The sequence below is a fragment of the Nyctereutes procyonoides genome, unplaced genomic scaffold, assembly GCF_905146905.1.
Source record: "Nyctereutes procyonoides isolate TBG_1078 unplaced genomic scaffold, NYPRO_anot_genome, whole genome shotgun sequence".
NCBI classification, from domain to species: domain Eukaryota; kingdom Metazoa; phylum Chordata; class Mammalia; order Carnivora; family Canidae; genus Nyctereutes; species Nyctereutes procyonoides.
Genome location: NW_026575141.1, coordinates 9,411,551 through 9,430,154, shown reverse-complemented (window position 1 = coordinate 9,430,154; position 18,604 = coordinate 9,411,551). Strand labels below are relative to the sequence as shown.

General features: G+C 40.5%; 2 protein-coding genes across 3 annotated transcripts in view; one reads left to right on the top strand and one right to left on the bottom strand.

Annotated features, from left to right (window-relative positions):
- Window positions 1–824, bottom strand: part of WASL (WASP like actin nucleation promoting factor) — a 68,389-nt gene extending 67,565 nt beyond the window's left edge. The window contains exon 1 of the mRNA XM_055307302.1: window positions 213–824. Coding sequence (XP_055163277.1) covers window positions 213–329 — 117 coding nt within the window. The 5' untranslated portion in view covers window positions 330–824. The remainder of the gene's footprint in view (window positions 1–212) is intronic.
- Window positions 825–1,080: 256 nt separating this feature from the next.
- The window catches only part of HYAL4 (hyaluronidase 4), a 95,126-nt gene continuing 77,602 nt past the window's right edge, over window positions 1,081–18,604 (top strand). The window contains exon 1 of one of the 2 annotated variants that reach the window (XM_055307300.1): window positions 1,081–1,161. The gene's annotated coding sequence lies outside the window, so the exon portion shown is untranslated. The remainder of the gene's footprint in view (window positions 1,162–18,604) is intronic. The other variant, XM_055307299.1, reaches the window with a different exon arrangement.

Sequence of the window (18,604 nt, the reverse complement as noted above, 5' to 3'; positions counted from 1 at the left end):
CCTGCTCACGGTCAGCTTCGGGAGGCGGGGTGCGGCGGCGCCGGCCCGCACCGCCCGCACCCGCCGCGCCGGGCTGGCTGGAGGCCTGGCCGGCGGCCGGCCGGACCCTCCCCGCGCCGCTCCCGCCTTCGTCCCCGCTCCCGCTTCCCGGCCCTCGTGCCCGGGCCCGTGAGGGATCGTCGGGGATGGCGACGCGGGTCTCGGCCACTGACCACACATTTCTTGCCGAGGAAGGTGAAGAGAGACTCATTCTCCTGCGGGGTGAGCAGCAAGGACCCCACGTTGGTGACCCTCCGCGGCGGCGGCGGCTGCTGCTGGCCCGAGCTCATGGTTTCGCCGGCGGGGCCGAGCGTCCGGGCCGTCTCCGGCGAGCAGGCGAGCGCTCTCTCCCGTCTCGGTGACAGGGGTGGGAGGAGGGGAATCAGAGGCGCAGCATCTCGCAGCTCCTCGGGCGCGGGGAGGGGGAGGAGGAGGAGGAGGAGGCCGCGGGAAGGAGGAGCCAACGACGGGCCGCGCAAAGAAAGGGAAGCTCCCGGCTCCCGCCCGGCGAGTCCCAGGCCGGATGGTCGTTGTCCTCGTACTCGGGCGACTGCGCTAAACTCCCAACTCCTCCTCCAACCCTCCTCCCGCGGCGGCGGCGGCGGCGGCGGCGGCGGCGGCGGCGGTGGCGGCCGCACAATCCAACATGGCTGCGGGGGCGGACGAGACCACAGGACGCAGGACGCGGGGGAGCGCGCCGGAAACGCGCGGCTGCGGGCCGGGCCCGGGAGAAGCGCCCCCCCCCTCCACGCCGCGGCCGGCCTACCGCGCCGGCCCAGGCCCCGCCCGCTTCCGGCCGGGGCGCGGGCGGCGAGGCGAGGCGCGGGCGCGGGGCGCGGGCGGGGGCGGGGATCGCGCGTGCGGGCCCCTGCTCCCGGGCTCGTTTCTGCGGGGCTTGGGCCGGGCGGCAGCCGTCTGCCAAAAACAGAAGTGGCCCGCGCGAGTTCCGCGGACGCACACCTTTGCGGAGCGCTTGTGCGGCCCCAGGTCCGCCCTTCCCCGGAATGGCTCTTATTTGTGGGGCGCAGAAGCCGGACGTTCTTGCTGCAGGTCTAAAGATCTGGAGACGGAAGACGGGAAAGCAGTGACGCGCTCCCCTGTGCCCCGGGGTCGGAGCTGCAGGTGCCTGGGGTTTCTCGAACTTTGCGCAAACTTCAGCAGTGGGTGTAGAGGGACGCGCAGGCCTCTCTCCCGGTGTGTGGAAGAGCTTGCTGATGGACGCTAACAAAAACCAAACGCGCTTAGAATTTTCTACCGCTCGCCTGGAGTGTTGCGTGGGATGAGTGTATTGAGAACCTGTAAATTCAGGCGCTTTTCTCTGGAGTGCCCTGAACACGTTTTTCCCCATCTTGAAGATTGGAAAATATTCTCCCCCCCCCCACCTTCTCATCTTTCTATTCCTATTTAATAAAGGTGTAGTATAGAGATAACTAAACCTACTTCTAAGTAGTAGAATTTACCTGGAAAGCATATGTGAAATACCTGATAGACGGTGGTTACTCAAACATTACTTGCTCTATAGTCCTTATCTTCCCTTTGCCTATGGTTTGCTTCCCTTCCCTTAGCTAAGGATCAAAAGTGGAGTTGAAATGTGTATTTTTTGTCTTTGTGCTATCTAAGCATGAAATTTCAAAAAACTGTAGCATTTAGAACTCTGTATTTCTTCAAATGTATAGTGGTAAATTGGGGGCATAATTTCTTAGCAGAATTTCTACTTAGGCTATATAGGATGCCGCATGGACTATATATGTCCTATAATGTCAAAATTACAAAACTTTTAAAGACTATAAATCTAGAGACAATCATTTGTTCCTAATACTATCTTTATAATATTAAATACTATTTTATATTATTTTCTTTCTTTTCTTTTTTCTTTTCTTTCTTTTCTTTTCTTTTCTTTCTTCTTAGGATTTTATTTATTTGTTCATGACAGACACAGAGAGAGAGAGAAGCAGAGACACAGGCAGAGGGAGGAGCAGGCTCCATGCAGGGAGCCCGACGTGGGACTCGATCCTGGGTCTCCAGGATCACACCCCCCGCTGAAGGCCGCGCTAAAGCACTGAGCCACCGGGGCTGCCCCATATTATTTTCTTTTCTTTTTTTTTTTTTTTAAATTTTTTATTTACTTATGATAGGCACACAGTGAGAGAGAGAGAGGCAGAGACACAGGCAGAGGGAGAAGCAGGCTCCATGCACCGGGAGCCCGACGTGGGATTCGATCCGGGGTCTCCAGGATCGCGCCCTGGGCCAAAGGCAGGCGCCAAACCGCTGCACCACCCAGGGATCCCCATATTATATTTTCTAATACTAATTTTGTTCGTTAGTAAAAACTGAAAGGCAGCGGTTTTTATGCTAGAATGCCAGCTTTTAAAAGCTTATAAACAACCCAACTATTTTGAAGATGGGAGACACATGGAAGAGAGCTACAGGAAAAAGCAGGAAACATGGGAAGCTAGTTGAGGGGACAGCAGCTGTGAGCTAACTATTGGGTTCCAATCATTTCACAACCTCTTGTTAGCTTAGACTATGTATTGTTTCAATTGCTTTTTTTTTTTTCTTTCAGGAGATATTAAATGACTTATCTATTTCTTATCTATTTCTAGGTGCAGTTTTCTATTTGCCCCTGCCTTTTTTGTTTAAAAATTATAACCACCATAGACTTTTTTCTGAAGCCCAAATCATTTCTTTAACTTGGACTCAAAATTTGAAATATATTTTGTCCACAAAATTGCAACCTAAGTTCTTATTTTTTACCCCTTTGTTGTTATTTTTGCTTTTCTTTGGCCTTTTTCCAACACCCTGTTCTTAAATGTGGAAAATGTTACCGTGAACATTACGTTGGAAATATGACTTCCTTATTCTTATGAGCATGTGAGCAAGCAACATTTGGGGTTTTCCCTTCTTACCGTGCATACAAGGATTTTATTTTCCCATGTTCATCCCCATACCAAGCAGTAGCAATTTGATTTGTTTCAAAGTTTTAACAAGTCTCTTGTTTCATTCTTGATAGCATATCCTCTATTTGGCAGAACACAAGACATCTTTCTCTCTGTTTTCTTTGGCAAGTTATTTTCTTATCTCAAATTCTTTTTATCCAGTTTGAGAGATTGGATTTGGTCCAGGAAATAAGAAGGATTCTATTTCCCTTCCATTAAGTATCTTGAAATTTATAAGCTAGGTTAAGAAGGCTGTAAGGATTTTATCTTCTTATATGTATAAAATGCATATGCTATATTAAAATGTCTATGAAGAGAAGTAAGAATAAGGCAGTTCTTAAATTTAATTTCTTCCATTTGACTTTCCGGCCGAAAATCTATTCTACTTTTATTTTCTTCTTTTTTCCTATGACCCTTTAAGGAAAAGTCCTCATTTTAACAGAAAACATTAGGGTAGCTTATTTATGGAAATGAGGGCATAATTTCAGAAGTATTCCCTGCCATTATCATTATACTTTGCAAATTTCTCTTTTGTTAATCCACTTTTCTTCACAAATATCACTGTTTACAGACTGTTACAAGTCCTTCGAAACACTCTGTTCTCCTTACTAATGTTAATAATTTAAAATGTAGTGACACCCATCATTGCAGAGGAATGTGGAGGTAGCCACACACAGGAATCAATTGCATTGAGCAGCCATTGTAGCTATAATTACCAGTACTGACTAGCTGCTTTACTTGGCAGAATGGAGTTTAGAGACAGAACCCCAGCAAACCTGGATACTGCAGGGGTAATGAATGTGATTTCTACCATGCAACCTCCAAGTTCCTTGGGTTTAAAATGCTCACGTTGTCTATGTTTAAGTAAATGTTGTTTATAACAATGTTTAAGAGAATTTGTCCTAGTACTTTCTCTCATTAAATGTTGCATGTTTTGTTTTTCACCAACTAAAATCTTAAAACGCAAGCTAGCAAACTATTTTCCCTTCCCTCTTCCTTTTATTTTTAGAGAGGGAGCCAGTAGGAGGGACACAGGGAGATGGAGAGAGAATCTTAAGCAGATTCCATACCCAGCACACAGCCCCACACATGGCTCTAATGTCAACCCTGAGATCGTGACTCCAGCCAAAATCAAGAGGCAGACACTAACTGAGCCACCTAGGCATCCTCCCCTCTTTCTCTTAAATTCATTTTGTGTCTAAGCCTCTCTGGAGCTTACCTTTCTAAGAAATAAATTTTATTTATAATTCTGATTTCTTACTGATGTTAGTAGAAAATATTTATGTTAGCAAATTGCAGTGATAGTCACTACCACTGTATGGCATAATCTCCAGATAGCTGATACGTACCTTTATTGAAGAAATTATATAAACATCTAAGTATGTTACAGTTCCCAGGGTGCTGCTTACTGGCTTTTTTCACCACTGCTCTTTAAAGTTAATGAATATTCAGTGGTTCTCAGTTTAATTATTTCAGACAAGAAGGGGAAAACATTGGTTCCTTTATTTAAATGTACTCGATGTCGATCTACCTTGATTGAATTAGTAAACACCTTGGATACTTGTGGTGCCGTGTATCCCCATTACCTCATTAAAATTATCCAGGTAAAGGATACAGTCTTCTCTATCATGTAATGTGTTGTTGTTGTTATACTGATTTTCTATTTCAATAATTTTTGTGTTTTTATCACTCTTCTACTTCAGGCTTCATAATTACTAGTTCTCTTCCCATTTCAGAGTGGAAGTCTAGGCTTGTTTATTTTTTTAATGAGATAATTGTTTCATGTCTTCCAGATTCTTTAATGACTCTAAAATCCCTCTCTGTACTATTTTCTAGGTAACCAAATGTATCAGGAATCGATTAGATGTATTTCTGTTGTTTTTATTAATCAGAGACCTCTCTCCCGGAGGCTTCCCCCATCCTGTGGGAATCTAGACTGTTTCTCTCTCTCTCTCTTTCTCTTTTAAAGATTTTCTTTATTTATTAGAGCACGAACAAGGAGAGGAGGGGCAGAGAGAGGGAGACTCCCACTGAGCAGGGAGCCCAATGTGGGGCTGGATTCCAGGACCCTGAGATCATGACCCGAGCCAAAGGCAGACGCTCACCTGACTGAGCCACCCGGGTGCCCTGTTGCTCTCTTGACTGCATACATGGTTGTTATCTGGGATTTCCCATCAACCCTTTTATGCGTTGGGCCCTCTGTTTCTGGATCCTACATCATCTACATTGGTTTAATTCCCTTATTTTGGTAGTGTACATCCATTAGTGATTTCCCTAGGAAAAAAAGTAGTAGAAAGTAAAATTTTTGGACACCTTGCATGTCAGATAATGTCTTATTCTAATCTCACCCTTGACTGATAGTTTAACAGGTTATAGGTTTCAGAATGAAAATCAGTTTTCTTCAAAATTTGAAGGTATTATTCCATTGGTTTCTAATGTTCAACATTGCCAGACAAATGTGGTGTTATTCTGATTCTGATCCTCGGTGCGTGATTTTTTATTATCTCCAGAAGCTTTAGAATCTTCTCTTTGCTCATGGAATTTTGAAATTTGATGTTGTATATTCGTGGCTTTTTAAAATAGATACATTCCTTGTACTAGGTGTTTCAAAGGCTTTTTCTATCTAAAAACTCATGTTCTTTGGTACTAAAAATTTTTCTTATGTTACTTTCTCATCATTTTCTACACTCAGTTTTTCTCTTCTCTTTTGGAATACCTGTTGGTCAAACATTAAACTTCCTAGTGCATTCCTTACACAACTAGAAACTACACACAAATTTCACTCTAGAATTGAACTCCAGTGAACTCTCACCTGTCATCATCTCTGGACACAGACACCATAAATCCACTTTTAACATTGGGAACAAGAAACTAGAATCTCTTCCAAGTTTCTAAAAGCCATATATTTCTTTTCTTTCTTTCTTTTTTTAAAGCTGTATATTTCTGCTGCCACCTTTGCCAGAGTGGATTCCTTGTGCCACCCCTTCTTTGTGCTTTCAAATCACATGGATTTGTCTGTTTAGAGAAAAGTCTCATACCTGTGCCCTAGCTGCAAGAGAGCCTGAGATGTCAGGTTGAACTTTAGATCTGCAGATTTATAAGGTCAAAAAGTCCCTAAATATAGGAAGAATATTTCTAGGCACTTATGAGCAAGTTGGTTCGGTTGGAGAGAAAGTGGCAATAGACAGAACTTTAGGATGCTGGATGACTAGAGAGAAGGACTTTTTATTTTATTTATTTTATTTTTTTTAAAGATTTTATTTATTCATGAGAGACTCAGAGACACAGGCAGAGAGAGAAGCAGGCTCCATGCAGGGAGCCCGATATGGGACTCAATCCGGGGACTCCAGGAGAGAAGGTCTTTTTAAAGACAAAACAATAATATCAAATATTATTTGCTTTCTAATTTTATGAAGGTGATAGCATTTGTATACTACATACATGAAGAATCATAAAATCGTCTCTAGGAAATAAGCAGTCCTCTTCATTCCTTTTTTTTTCTTTAATAAGAATTAGCAATGCCCCTGGTCTCCCTCGCCCCGCCCATGCAAGTTAACTAAGTTTGTCCTTAGAAAGTTAGTCATGGCTAATTGGATTGGTACACTAAGATTATTCACTTTGATGTCATTTATCTATGAATAGCTGCTTAGCCAGTCCATTAAAGAAAACTGTCATGTGTCATCTTAATATATCATAATATGCTGTCAAAGCCAGTGATATACAAATTTTCTATTTGGTAAATATAATTACTTTGTAAATGTATGTCTCCTCCATTATTAGCCTGAAGGCTCTCTGAAAGCTGGAATTGTGTCTTATTTATCTTGTTATTTTCTTATTCTTAATATTGAACCTATATAGTATTAAATGTGTATTCTTAGATCAAATGATCACCTCTGACTCAAAAAACAAGATATGAATATTTCTCATAAGGTACAAAGATATACATGCTCTGAAATCAAGACAAAAAAACTTACTGACTTGTCCAAACTCTTCCAGACAGTACTAATCATATAGTATTCAGAGTATCTAGAAAGAAAATACAATACACAGAAATCTGCATACAACCTAGTGGGAACAGGGAGAGGGATTGTAACTTGCAATAGACAGAGGTGGCCCTCACTGTAGGTGGCCCAGCAAAGTAATTCAAGTCCAGAGCATGAAGTGGTTTTTTTTTTTTCCTGAGCAGTATCCAGGGGCCTAGTTTGGGAGAAATGTGGGATCTGTTTTTAGGGATTTCTAGGAATAATAGATTTTAGCATGAATCAATTGCCAGAAATCAAGATCTGACTTGGTCTCGGAAAGCAACACTGAAAGCAAGTCTAGTACCCAGGTGTATTAAAAACTGAAGTAAGGGGACACCTCCGTGGTTCAGTGGTTGAGCGTCTGCCTTCAGCTCAGGGTGCGATCTTGGGGTTCCTGGGATCGAGTCCCATATCAGGCTCCCCACAGGGAGCCTGCTTCTCCCTCTGCCTATGTCTCTGCCTCTCTCTGTGTCTCTCATGAATAAATAAAATCTTAAAAAAAAAAAAAAAAAAAAAAAAAGAAGTACAAGGACCAGGACAAAATGTCAGACTGGCCATCCTTAGGAACTAGGAGAGATAGACTAGTAGTTCTCAAAATGTGGTTCCTCCAACCAATGGCAACAGAATCACCTGGGAACTTGTTTTAAATACAAATTCTTGGGCCCCATTCTTGAGTTAGAAATTGAATCAGAAACAATGGGGGCAGAACCCATGAGTCTATATTTTAAAAAGCCCTTCTGGAGATCAAGAGGACATCAAGGGAGTTAAATTTACTACCACCAACAACTACCTTCCTCCCCCTCCTCAGCATATAAGGTATACAGCATTCTACACACTGTATCTGAATCCCATTCCTTTTTGGGGAGGGAACTATAAAAACCACTGGGGTTTATTCTTGTCAGTTTAAGGCCTAGATAATATAGTATCTGTAGGCACAATGTCTTCATTGTTCACATCTGGCAAAATAGCTGCTAGGGCAAATGGATTAGCTATTCCAATCTGAGTACTAATATTAATTGGCCAGGTAATCTTAGTAAAGTCACTTAACTTCTGTATGCTTCCATTTCTGATTTCTGAAATGAAGGGAATGAATTGATGGTTGGTAAGGTCCTTTGCAGCTTAAAATTATGTAATCAGTCCCATATTTTTTGGAATGAAAAGATATCCAGCATTTTTTTTAAATGGGAAAAAAAGGCAATGCATTAGAGAATATAAGCAATACTATTTTTTTTATTACTGCAAATGCCCTTTGGTGGCATAAAAATGAATATATAAGTCTTACAATAAGCCCACCTCTATTACAAGAGGGGCTGGTAAGAATTTCAATCCCCTAAGGATAACAATCCTATTTCTAATTATCACAGCAAAAAGGAATGGGTAATTGGTGACTATGGTTTCATGGAAATGTCACTCTAATATGTATCATTTATATTCAAAACTAGATTGTATAAATCTTGATAATTGCTAAATCAGTCATGCTTCTCAATTTCCCATGACTGGGAGTTAATATTATTAGTTGTTTTTTTTTTTTTTTTTTTTTTTTAGTAGATGAGAAAAACATTGAACAGTCAAGAATTTAGCCAGAGTTAATGGTTATATTATAATAAATGCTTTTTTCCATGTTTGGAAATCTTTCAGCCTCAAATCATTGTGTTAGAGGACCTTAGCAATTATATAGTTCAAATTCCTCTTTGATCTATGCCTAAAAATGGAAAAAGCAAAAAAGTGTAAGAATATGTAGATATATTTGGTTTGCTACATAGCAATAGCTGTTGATTAAATGTATCTAAAAATTCCATTGAAATGCAGCATAGTATAATGAAAATAACGTAGAAATTATAGTCTGACCTCTATTGATGACCAGCTCTGCAATAGTCAAATTGATTTCACTGTACCTCATTTTTCTCATCTGTAAAATGGAAATAATACCTATCCATGGGATTGTGGTAGGGAGTAAAATTGAAATTATGAGTATAACAGCACCTGCTACCAACGTGGCCTTTAACTGTTGCTCAGAAAATGGTAGCTATTACTACTAGACAGAACTAAAGTGTAAGCACCTCCCACAAAAAAAGATTTTCAAGAATGTTAAACTACTCAGCTATATTTATATGTACTTTATACATATTATTTAAATCATTACTATCTTTCTCCAGAATCTATTTGTCCTTCTGTAGAAGTTTAAAAATTCCTATAATTACTGCTTGTATTAGACCGGGTTTCCTAGAAGCAGAGTCTGAGATAGGGATTCAGGCACGCATGATTTATGGAGGGACTGTTCTTTGGGAAGCACTCAGTAACAAAATGAAGGAAGCTGCAAGGGGAAAGAGAAATAAGTCTGGCCTTAGCCTCATCCGGAGGATGAGGCTCTGAAGTATAAATTACTGCACAGAAATGTCACCTTGAGGCCAAGAGGATCAGCCTTCTGTGTGTCACATATTTACACACTCATCCATTGGCTTTGGGAGGAGGGAGCAGTTTATGTTGTGATGTCCACTAGCCAAAAGCAATGTCACATCTCTGGAGAAGGGAAGCAACTGTGAGTCGTTAGCACTTTCGACACTGGGAGCTGGGTGCATGGATTGGTCAAGGGGATGGGGGAGGTAGGCCAACACTATCGTTCCTTCCTGGAAGGTTTCTAAATCCATGATTTGTCCTTTGCACTCACAGCATGCTGATTAATCATTTCTAGATTTTTATCAGCTGAAATCTAGTTCATGTTCTACAGCCAGGTCGTGGGCCTTGGCACCCAGAGGGGGCACTTTTTGCTAATTCCTACAAAAGCACTGAATAGGCTAGTGACAGCGCTTGAAGCATAAGCTGCAAGTGAAGGGCCTCAGTACAGACTGCTCGGCAGGGCCAGAAAGGCAATACTAACAAATGTTTAAGGAAAAAAAAAAAATAATACCTAGATACAAATTTTCCTTTCATCAAATCCCAACAACTGCTTTTCTCGTTTGAGAAAGCACTTAATCTTGATTTCATCACTTAATCTTGATTTCACATGTTACCAGTGAAACGCAATCATTTCTTAGTCTCTAAAGCATCTGGAGGTTTATATTTTGTTTGGGTTTAGACTCTTGCCTTTGGCTCTAACTCTGGAGTATTGTGAGACTTCAGAAAAACTTTGGCAATCAAAAACCCACAGAGGGGCACCTGGATGGCTCAGTTGGTTAAGCATCTACCTTAACCTCAGGTCACAATCTCGGGGCCTGAAATTGAGCCCCATGGTCAGCTCCCTGCTCAGTGGGGAGTCTGCTTCTCCTTCTTCTCCTCCTCCTCCTCACAACCCCCAACACGTGCTCTCTTTCTCAAATAAATAAAATGAAGAAAAAAGTTAGCGATGCTCATATTAGTCATGGTCTAACTAAGGAATCATAAATGAAGTATTTAAGACAGAATACATTTAACCAGGATATTGTTTCCACAGGTGCTAGGAATGCTGAAAAACCAAAGAGGGAAGAGTAGAAACAGAGATTAGCAGAAAGAGAAAGTCACTAGAATTTCCTCTCAGGAGGAACCAGAGATACCTGGCGTTAGCTGGATCCTCAGCTGGTCTACTCAGTGGAAGCTCTCTACTGTCAGGCCATCTCCAGAAAAAAAGGGGAGAAATTTCTTGACTTCTCTCTTTCTCTAGTCCTCCAGTCCTGAAAGGGCCTGAACCTAGCTGGAAATCAGCTGATTTGGAATTGAACCTCTGTAGGAGTCACCCCATTACAATAAGAACAGAACAGAGGAAGGGTGATAAATTGGTTTGATAGCAAATTCTTAAAGACAGGTATGATATTATTTGCTAAAATAACCTTAGAAAGTTGTATGTAGCCTCCTAAGTTCCCAGTCCCTATGTCTCTCTCAGAGATAGCAGGATATGTATATATTTCCAAATTCATTTTCTCTTGACTGGATTTTTCTCATTCAGAGTTTCTACTCATTACTAGCTTTTTTTTTTTTTTTTAAGATTTTTATTTATTTACTCATGAGAGACACTGGCAGAGAAGCAGGCTTTTCGCAGGGAGGCCAATGTGGGACTTGATCCCAGGACCCCAAGATCATGCCCTGACCCAAAGGCAGACACTCAACCACTGAGCCACTCAGGCGTCCCTCATTACTAGCTTTTAAATAATTTACTGACAATCAGATTCCACATAATATCTTTACTCTTCCATATTTTCCTTTAGCACAAACCTGTTCTTCTACAAAAGCTAATGTCCATACTGTCAAGTAGTGGTAGCCATGTTTATATTTTGTGACCTTGCCCTTAGAGAGTCAATATTAAGGTCTAAGACCCTCCTGAACATAGAAAATTGGACCAGGGCTGAACACCTAATCTCAGCTGGGCCAATCGAATTTGTTTCCTGAGATCTGGGAATGATATGTTCTAGATGCTAGCGCATGGTAATTGCATCAACTGAAGACATATAAATGCAAGGAATGTGTGGTAGCCATTTTCTGCTGGAATTTTCAGAGAGAAATCAAAATGAAGCAGACTTACAGAAAGAAGCAAAGATGGGAGCTCATGTGACCTCCAGTCAGGGAGATCCAAGAAGAGTAGCCTGTATCGCTGCTAGCAGTCTAGTTCCTAGCTGCGGCCCAGTAGGGCTTCTACTCTTGGATACTGAAGATACCCATTATCCTATATAAATGCCTCTTTTTTGCCTTATTCCAGGGAAGGGGGAGGTACTATTCCCTGTGACTAAAAGATCCTTGCTAAAGCTAACATTTTAACTAATTTAAACAAGATAGTGTAAAAATCAAGTTACATATTTTGTTTCTCATATTTCCTTTTCTTCTCCTTTAGGATAGTTAGGAAAATATACACAGTGGAATACTGTTTTTTTTTTTTTTTTAAAAAAAAAAGACTATATTTATTTGAGAGAGAGAGAATGCAGGTGGGGAGGGTCAGAGGGGAAGAGAGAGAAAGGAGAAGTAGACTCCCTGCTGAGCAGGTAGCCCGATGCAGGGCTCCATCCCAGAACCAGGAGATCATGACCTGAACTGAAAGCAGATGCTTAACTAACTGAGCCACCCAGGTGCCCCACTGGTACTTTTTTTTTTTCATCTGGATGCTCTTTTTGCTAAAGCTATTGTATGTTTGTTTATGTTATATTCAGTTAGACTGGGACTTGGAACCAATGAAAGAGGAAAGCTTGAATAAGCATCAAAACTGACGTAGTATGTTGATTCGGTTCCTACATAATGATGGTATCTACATGCATGCACATTATAATGTTCTGATACTCATAAGGAGAATGTGTCACCCTGTCACAATATCCTGTTTTAATGAAGGCTCACACAACATCCTAATCTTCCACAGACTCTCTAAGCACCATTGGATTTACTGGGTCATAAGAGACAAATTGGCAGACCACTTAACCTCAGGCTGAACTTACTGGAGAGCCTTCTTTTTACTTTTTATTTTTTACTTCTTTTTACTTTTTGGCTCCACTCTATAATAGCAGTTTGCAAACATTGGATTAATAAATTGAAATAAGGCATTCAATTATATCTACTGACATAGCCATCCAAAGAAGTCCACCAAGCCTCATTTTTTTACTGGAAAGACATATTAGGAATGGCAACATGTCCTTTATTTTGAAGATGTTTTTACATGTCCTCCTGAAACATCCCTATGGTATCAGACTTTTGTATTTGGTGGTATTCACTTCCCCATCACATCTGACCAAGGCACCTAGAATACTTGCAACCTCCTGATCTACAGGTCAGTTTCAGTGTGATACTATGTTATCCAGTGAACTAACACAATATCAAGTGGAACGGGAACATGATCCCGGAGATCTAGCCTATGTTTGAGAAATAAACTGATCTGTGAGCCTCACAATATCCCTCCAATAAATTCCCTATTGCTTTAGTTATTCAGGGTGAGTTTCTTCTTTGGACCTAGAAAGCCTAGATGATTCTAAAATTTCTATCATAAATTTGGTTGCAGGTAACATATCATCAGGGAAGCTGATGGTTTTCTGGCTATGATGGAGCAAGAGGCAGTGAACCTGTCATTCATATTTTAAGTTGGGAAATTAGTAGTGAAACAGCATAACATTACTGCCTATGGTTATTACAACCTAGAATCTATCAAGATTCTAGAAAGCTCTAGAGCAGAGGTCAGCAAACTATGGCTGGAGCTCCATCTGGCCTGCTGCCTGTTTTTATAAATAAAGCTTTATCAGAACATAGCCATGCTCATTCTTTTAAGTATTGCCTGTGACTGCTTTTATGCTACAATAGCAGAGCTGAGTAGTTGCAACAGAAACCTGTATAACCCACAAAGCCTCAAATATTTACTGTTTAGCCATGCATAGAAAAAGTTTGTTAACCCTTGATCTAGGTAATTAAGTAATTTTTTGTCATCCAATAATAAAGGTATGAATAATTCAATAACTGAGATAGCATTGAATAAATTAACCAGGGAGAATGACAAGCTTTAGTTTATAAATTTCTGCCTCAGAGCGTAGCCTGATACTCAGGGACATTCAGTGATAATTCTGAAAAACATCTATCTTAGACTGATAGGACTATAAGACTGAGATAGCCACAAGTGAAGTTCATAATTTTATCCAGGGTTGCTGAACTAATGACTTACAGATTAGAGTATCTTAAATACTTTTTAATTTAATTTTATTTATTTATTCATGAGAGACAGAAAGAGAGGGAGAGAGAGGCAGAGACACAGGCAGAGGGAGAAGCGGGCTCCATGCAGGGAACCCAACGTGGGACTCGATCGTGGGTCTCCAGAATCACGCCCTGGGCTGAAGGCGGCACTAAACCGCTGAGCTACCAGGGCTGCCCCTTTGTAATTATATAGGGATGACCGTTAAAAATACTTATAACAAAGAAACCACTGGCTATTTTATTGTAAATTTCTTATAAGAATCATTGAACTTAAGATGTTACACTTTTTTGTTTTTATAATAATAAAGACAGCTTGAATTCTATCCTTCCAATGACAACAAAGGTAAATATGCGTTATGTCTGGCATCTCTATGCTCACTGAAGCAACATTTTGCCCTTCCTAAAACCTTTTATTTGCTGTACTCTACACTGCTCTGTAAACTTGCTGCATCAATGATTCACCTTCTTTTCTATATTTTAAGTATTTTCTTCTTCATTGGCTTTCTCCAATCAACATACAAATATGCTCAAATATTTCTCAAATTAAAATTAAAATTACTCTGATTGTTACTATCCTCTATCTCTCCTTTTCTTTCTTTCTTTTTTTTTAAGATTTTATTTCTTTATTCATGAGAGACACATAGAGCAAGGCAGAGACATTGGCAGAGGGAGAACCAGGTTCCCTGCGGGGAGCCCAATGCAAGACTCAGTTCCAGGACCCTGGGATCATGACCTGAGTCAAAGGCAGATGCTAAACCACTGAGCCGCCCAGGTGCCCCTGTATCTCTTCTTTTCACAGTCAAGTTTCTAAAAAGGGTTCTGTTGATTCACTGTCCCTATTCTTTCCTTTCTACCCCTAACATTCCAGTGACTAAGTTCACCAGTGACTTAGTAACTACTAAATCCCTCCCAAATGTATTAGTTATGTGACATATTGGTAGAATCTGACATTTTCTCTTCTTTGTAAAGGCTCTCTATTGTCAGTCAATAATTATCTATCTCTCCCGCGAGTATGATCACTCACTTTATTTTCTCTGTGGGCTTTGCATCTTAAAAATATTGATCCAACCAGAGTTCTATCATTTTCCTTCTTTTCTTTGGCCTCAAATATAGTAGGAGTTCTAACAAGATCTGGTGAATAGATTAATTCTAATTTGTTCATCCTATTTGTCAGAATAACATAAGCAAGCATTTTCTTTTTTAATTTACTTACGATAGTCACAGAGAGAGAGAGAGAGAGAGAGGCAGAGACACAGGCAGAGGGAGAAGCAGGCTCCGTGCACCGGGAGCCCGATGTGGGATTCGATCCCGGGTCTCCAGGATCGTGCCCTGGGCCAAAGGCAGGCGCCAAACAGCTGCGCCACCCAGGGATCCCCTAAGCAAGCATTTATTGAGCACTAATTACATGCCAGACACCTTACTGAGTGCTTTAAATACATTCTCATTTAATTTAATTCTTTCTTGGCTTATGGGAAATATTTTTAACATTGCTTTTCAGATTTAGACAACTTGAGGAAGTCAGTGAGAGAAAAATTGGATTCAAAGCTGGTTATTTTGACAGATAGCCTATACCCTTAACCGTGACACTTTTAATGCCCATGACTTTTTACTGTCATCTTTTTTTTTTAAAAGATTTTATTTATTTATTCATGAGAGACACAGAGAGAGGCAGAGACATAGGCAGAGGGAGGAGAAGCAGGCTCCATGCAGGAGCCCAATGTGGGACTTGATCTAGGAACTCCAGGATCACATCCTGAACCAAAGGCAAATGCTCAACCGCTGAGCCACCCAGGCATCCCTTTACTGTCATCTTTGTGATTCTTATATATCTCTCCAGACTTTTCTCCTGAGCCCCAGACCTGTAGTTTCAACTTACCAGCTCCTCCAAGTCACCATGCACAAATCTGAACTCATAATCTTTGCTCCAAGTCTTTCCTCTTTAGGTGTTCCCTATCTTTGTGAATAGCACTGTCATATACTCTTCCCCAATCAGAAACTTCAAAATCATCTGCCCTTCTATCCCTCACACTGTCTCTGTCCTCTAAACTTCACTCACCATATCATGTGAATTTTACCTCCTTTAAGCTCTCTGTCCATCACTGCTTTCATCTCTCCTGCCTGTGCCCCAAATCAGGCCATTCATGACTGCCTTTATAGTCTCCCTGTGTTTAGCCTCACTGCCCTGCCCCCAATTCATCCTGCACATTATTGCCAGCAAGCACATAAGAAGCTCATCGTGCTACCCTCCCTATTAAAAATACTTCAGAGGTTCCTCATTGCTTACAGAGTAAGATTTAAGTTCCTTGCTCAGATGTCTGAGGCTCTTCAGTAGCTCTCTCTACCCACCTATTCGGCCTCAACAGGCCACTTTTCTTATACCTTATTCCCTCTGCTTGGAATGTCCTCTCTCCTGTTCCTTTGTTTGTGTGGCCAGCTTTCTTTCAACAACCAGGTCAAGTATTGACCACTTTTGTGAAGCCTTTACTGAATTTCCCAGGGGAGGTGTCCCTTGCTCCTCTGTGCCCAGTTGCAATTTGCGTGCAATTCCACCATAGCTTAAAATGAATTAAACGTGTTTGTACTTTCTTGTTTCCTCATTTGATTCTAAAGAGATGGATCCTATATTTTTACATGCATATTATAGATTTTTCTTATACATGCTTCCCCTACTGCCTGGCACAGAGTCTCAATAAATATTTCTTGATTAACAATTGACAATTTCATAAACAAAGAAAACAAAACTTTCTTTTGAAAATGACTCTTGGGATGCCTGGGTGATTCAGTGGTTGAACATCTGCTTTTGGCTCAGAGGGATCCAGTCTGGGACTGGGATCCAGTCCAATATCTGGCTCCCCACAAGGAGCTTGTTTCTCCCTCTGCCTATTTCTCTGCCTCTCTCTCTCTGTGTCTTTTATGAGTAAATAAATAAAATCTTTAAAAAAAAAAGAAAATGACTTTTAATGACCAAAACACATTCAATAATAGAATTAGATTGCGCAGGAATCATATATTTATATAATTTGAATATATTTCCGCTGCAAAAAATGCAACATCATAGATTTAGAAGCTAATCATTTTGAACATTTTATTCATCATTCAAAATATATATTAGTCAAAACACTTGTCAATGTCCAGAGAAAATTTTTGTATCTTATTTCTTTTGTATTAACAAAGTCACAAGTGGTAAATAAAGGAAATGAGTTGTCACTCTGAAGGTGAATAAAGATGATAACCAAGTGGTGATGCTGCCTAGATAGAACAATCTTCTTGCTTTCTAAGCAAGTCGGGGCAGGGGTAGGGAAGAAAGACCGTATAGGTAAAGAGAGAAATTGACAGTATACAATTGTCAGGGATACAATATGTTAGGCATTTTTGCAAGTCAAGGGTTTAAAACATAATCATTATGTGGAGAAATCACTGCTCTTAACATATGACAGTACTGGGTATCTGTTAATTCTATGGGGAACATGGTAAGAAAGGGACTTAAAGTCCTTTTCCCTAAATTTTGCCCTTGATACCCTTCTCAGTTTTCATAAATTTCTCAAAAGCAATAACTGCTAAAGAAATAGTTTGTCTTTTCAAAATTAATCCATTAGGTGGCAAATATTTATGTGGGTAGAAGAAAACATAACTTTTCAATATTGAAATGCTCAAAAACTAAGACTGAGAAGAATAACCACTTTTGCTGTCCCTCTTTCTGGAGTCAGCATTTCTTCAGCTAATTTGCTACCAAAATAGTGCAGGTCTTTATCTTCATCTTCATATTTCTTTAAACCAAGGCTACAACTGAAGCAAACAATATGCTCTTCCTGCTTCCTTAGTGTAGCAAAACATTGTTCCAAGGAGGTTTCTTCTCTGGGCATGCTCTGTCACTCTCTCCTGTGAGGTCAGGTTTCATTTTTTTATCATTCTCCTTTTCCTTTAGCTATTTTCATTTCCTTCCAAAGATATGTTTTCCAAGGCCAACTCCTGATATTTCTCTCATTTGCCTGTTGCTGTTGTTCCATGATATTATTCACTCTTTTTTCGACAAATGGGTTCTTAATTTTCTCACTCTCCAGTTCCTGTTCCTATAGTTCCTGGTTCACAGCATCTACTAAATTTGAATTAATAATAACTCCTATTCTATTCTGAAAGACATTATGTTGATATTTTACCTATTATGAAAAGGATCCTAGTTGTAGTTGCTACAGAACTCTTCATGTTACAAAAAGTCTTTTCTTGGGATCCCTGGGTGGCGCAGTGGTTTGGCGCCTGCCTTTGGCCCAGGGCGTGATCCTGGAGACCTGGGATCGAGTCCCACATCGGGCTCCCGGTGCATGGAGCCTGCTTCTCCCTCTGCCTGTGTCTCTGCCTCTCTCTCTCTCTCTCTCTCTCTCTCTCTCTGTGACTATCATAAATGAATAAATTGAAAAAAAAATTTTAAAAAAGTCTTTTCTTTTTGTCATCAATAATAGTTGCCTCTGTTCTCTTGATTTTAAAGGCATGTGAGTCTGCCCTTAATTAGAAATATAGGACATCAATACTCCAAAACCACCTCAGGCAGCAAAACCATAATTTTTTGCTATTCAGCTACTCTCAAACCCAGTAAGAAATGTGAAATTTAGAAAAGTTTTCAATGGAAATGCTCCCCATTGAAACCCCTAGGTAACCTAACTTTTATTTTGGCATTAAATTAGATCCCTGGAAGGCTACAGAGTTGTACCACATTAACTTAGACCACTTGTGGGATCAGAATACACTAAGTTATAGTTCCAAAAGCACTATGTTATAGTTTAAAAACTATTGACTTCAATAGAGGATTGTTATAACAAAAACTATTATGAATTCACTTTCATATTGATTATAAAATTATTGTTTGGGATGTTTTCCTTAAGTGCTGAGTTTAACAGGCTCTCTATAAAAGTGCTTACTGAGAAATTTCTTTTAGAATTTAGTTGCAGAAAATAGGCTCCCCAAAAGTGTTGACATAATTGCTCT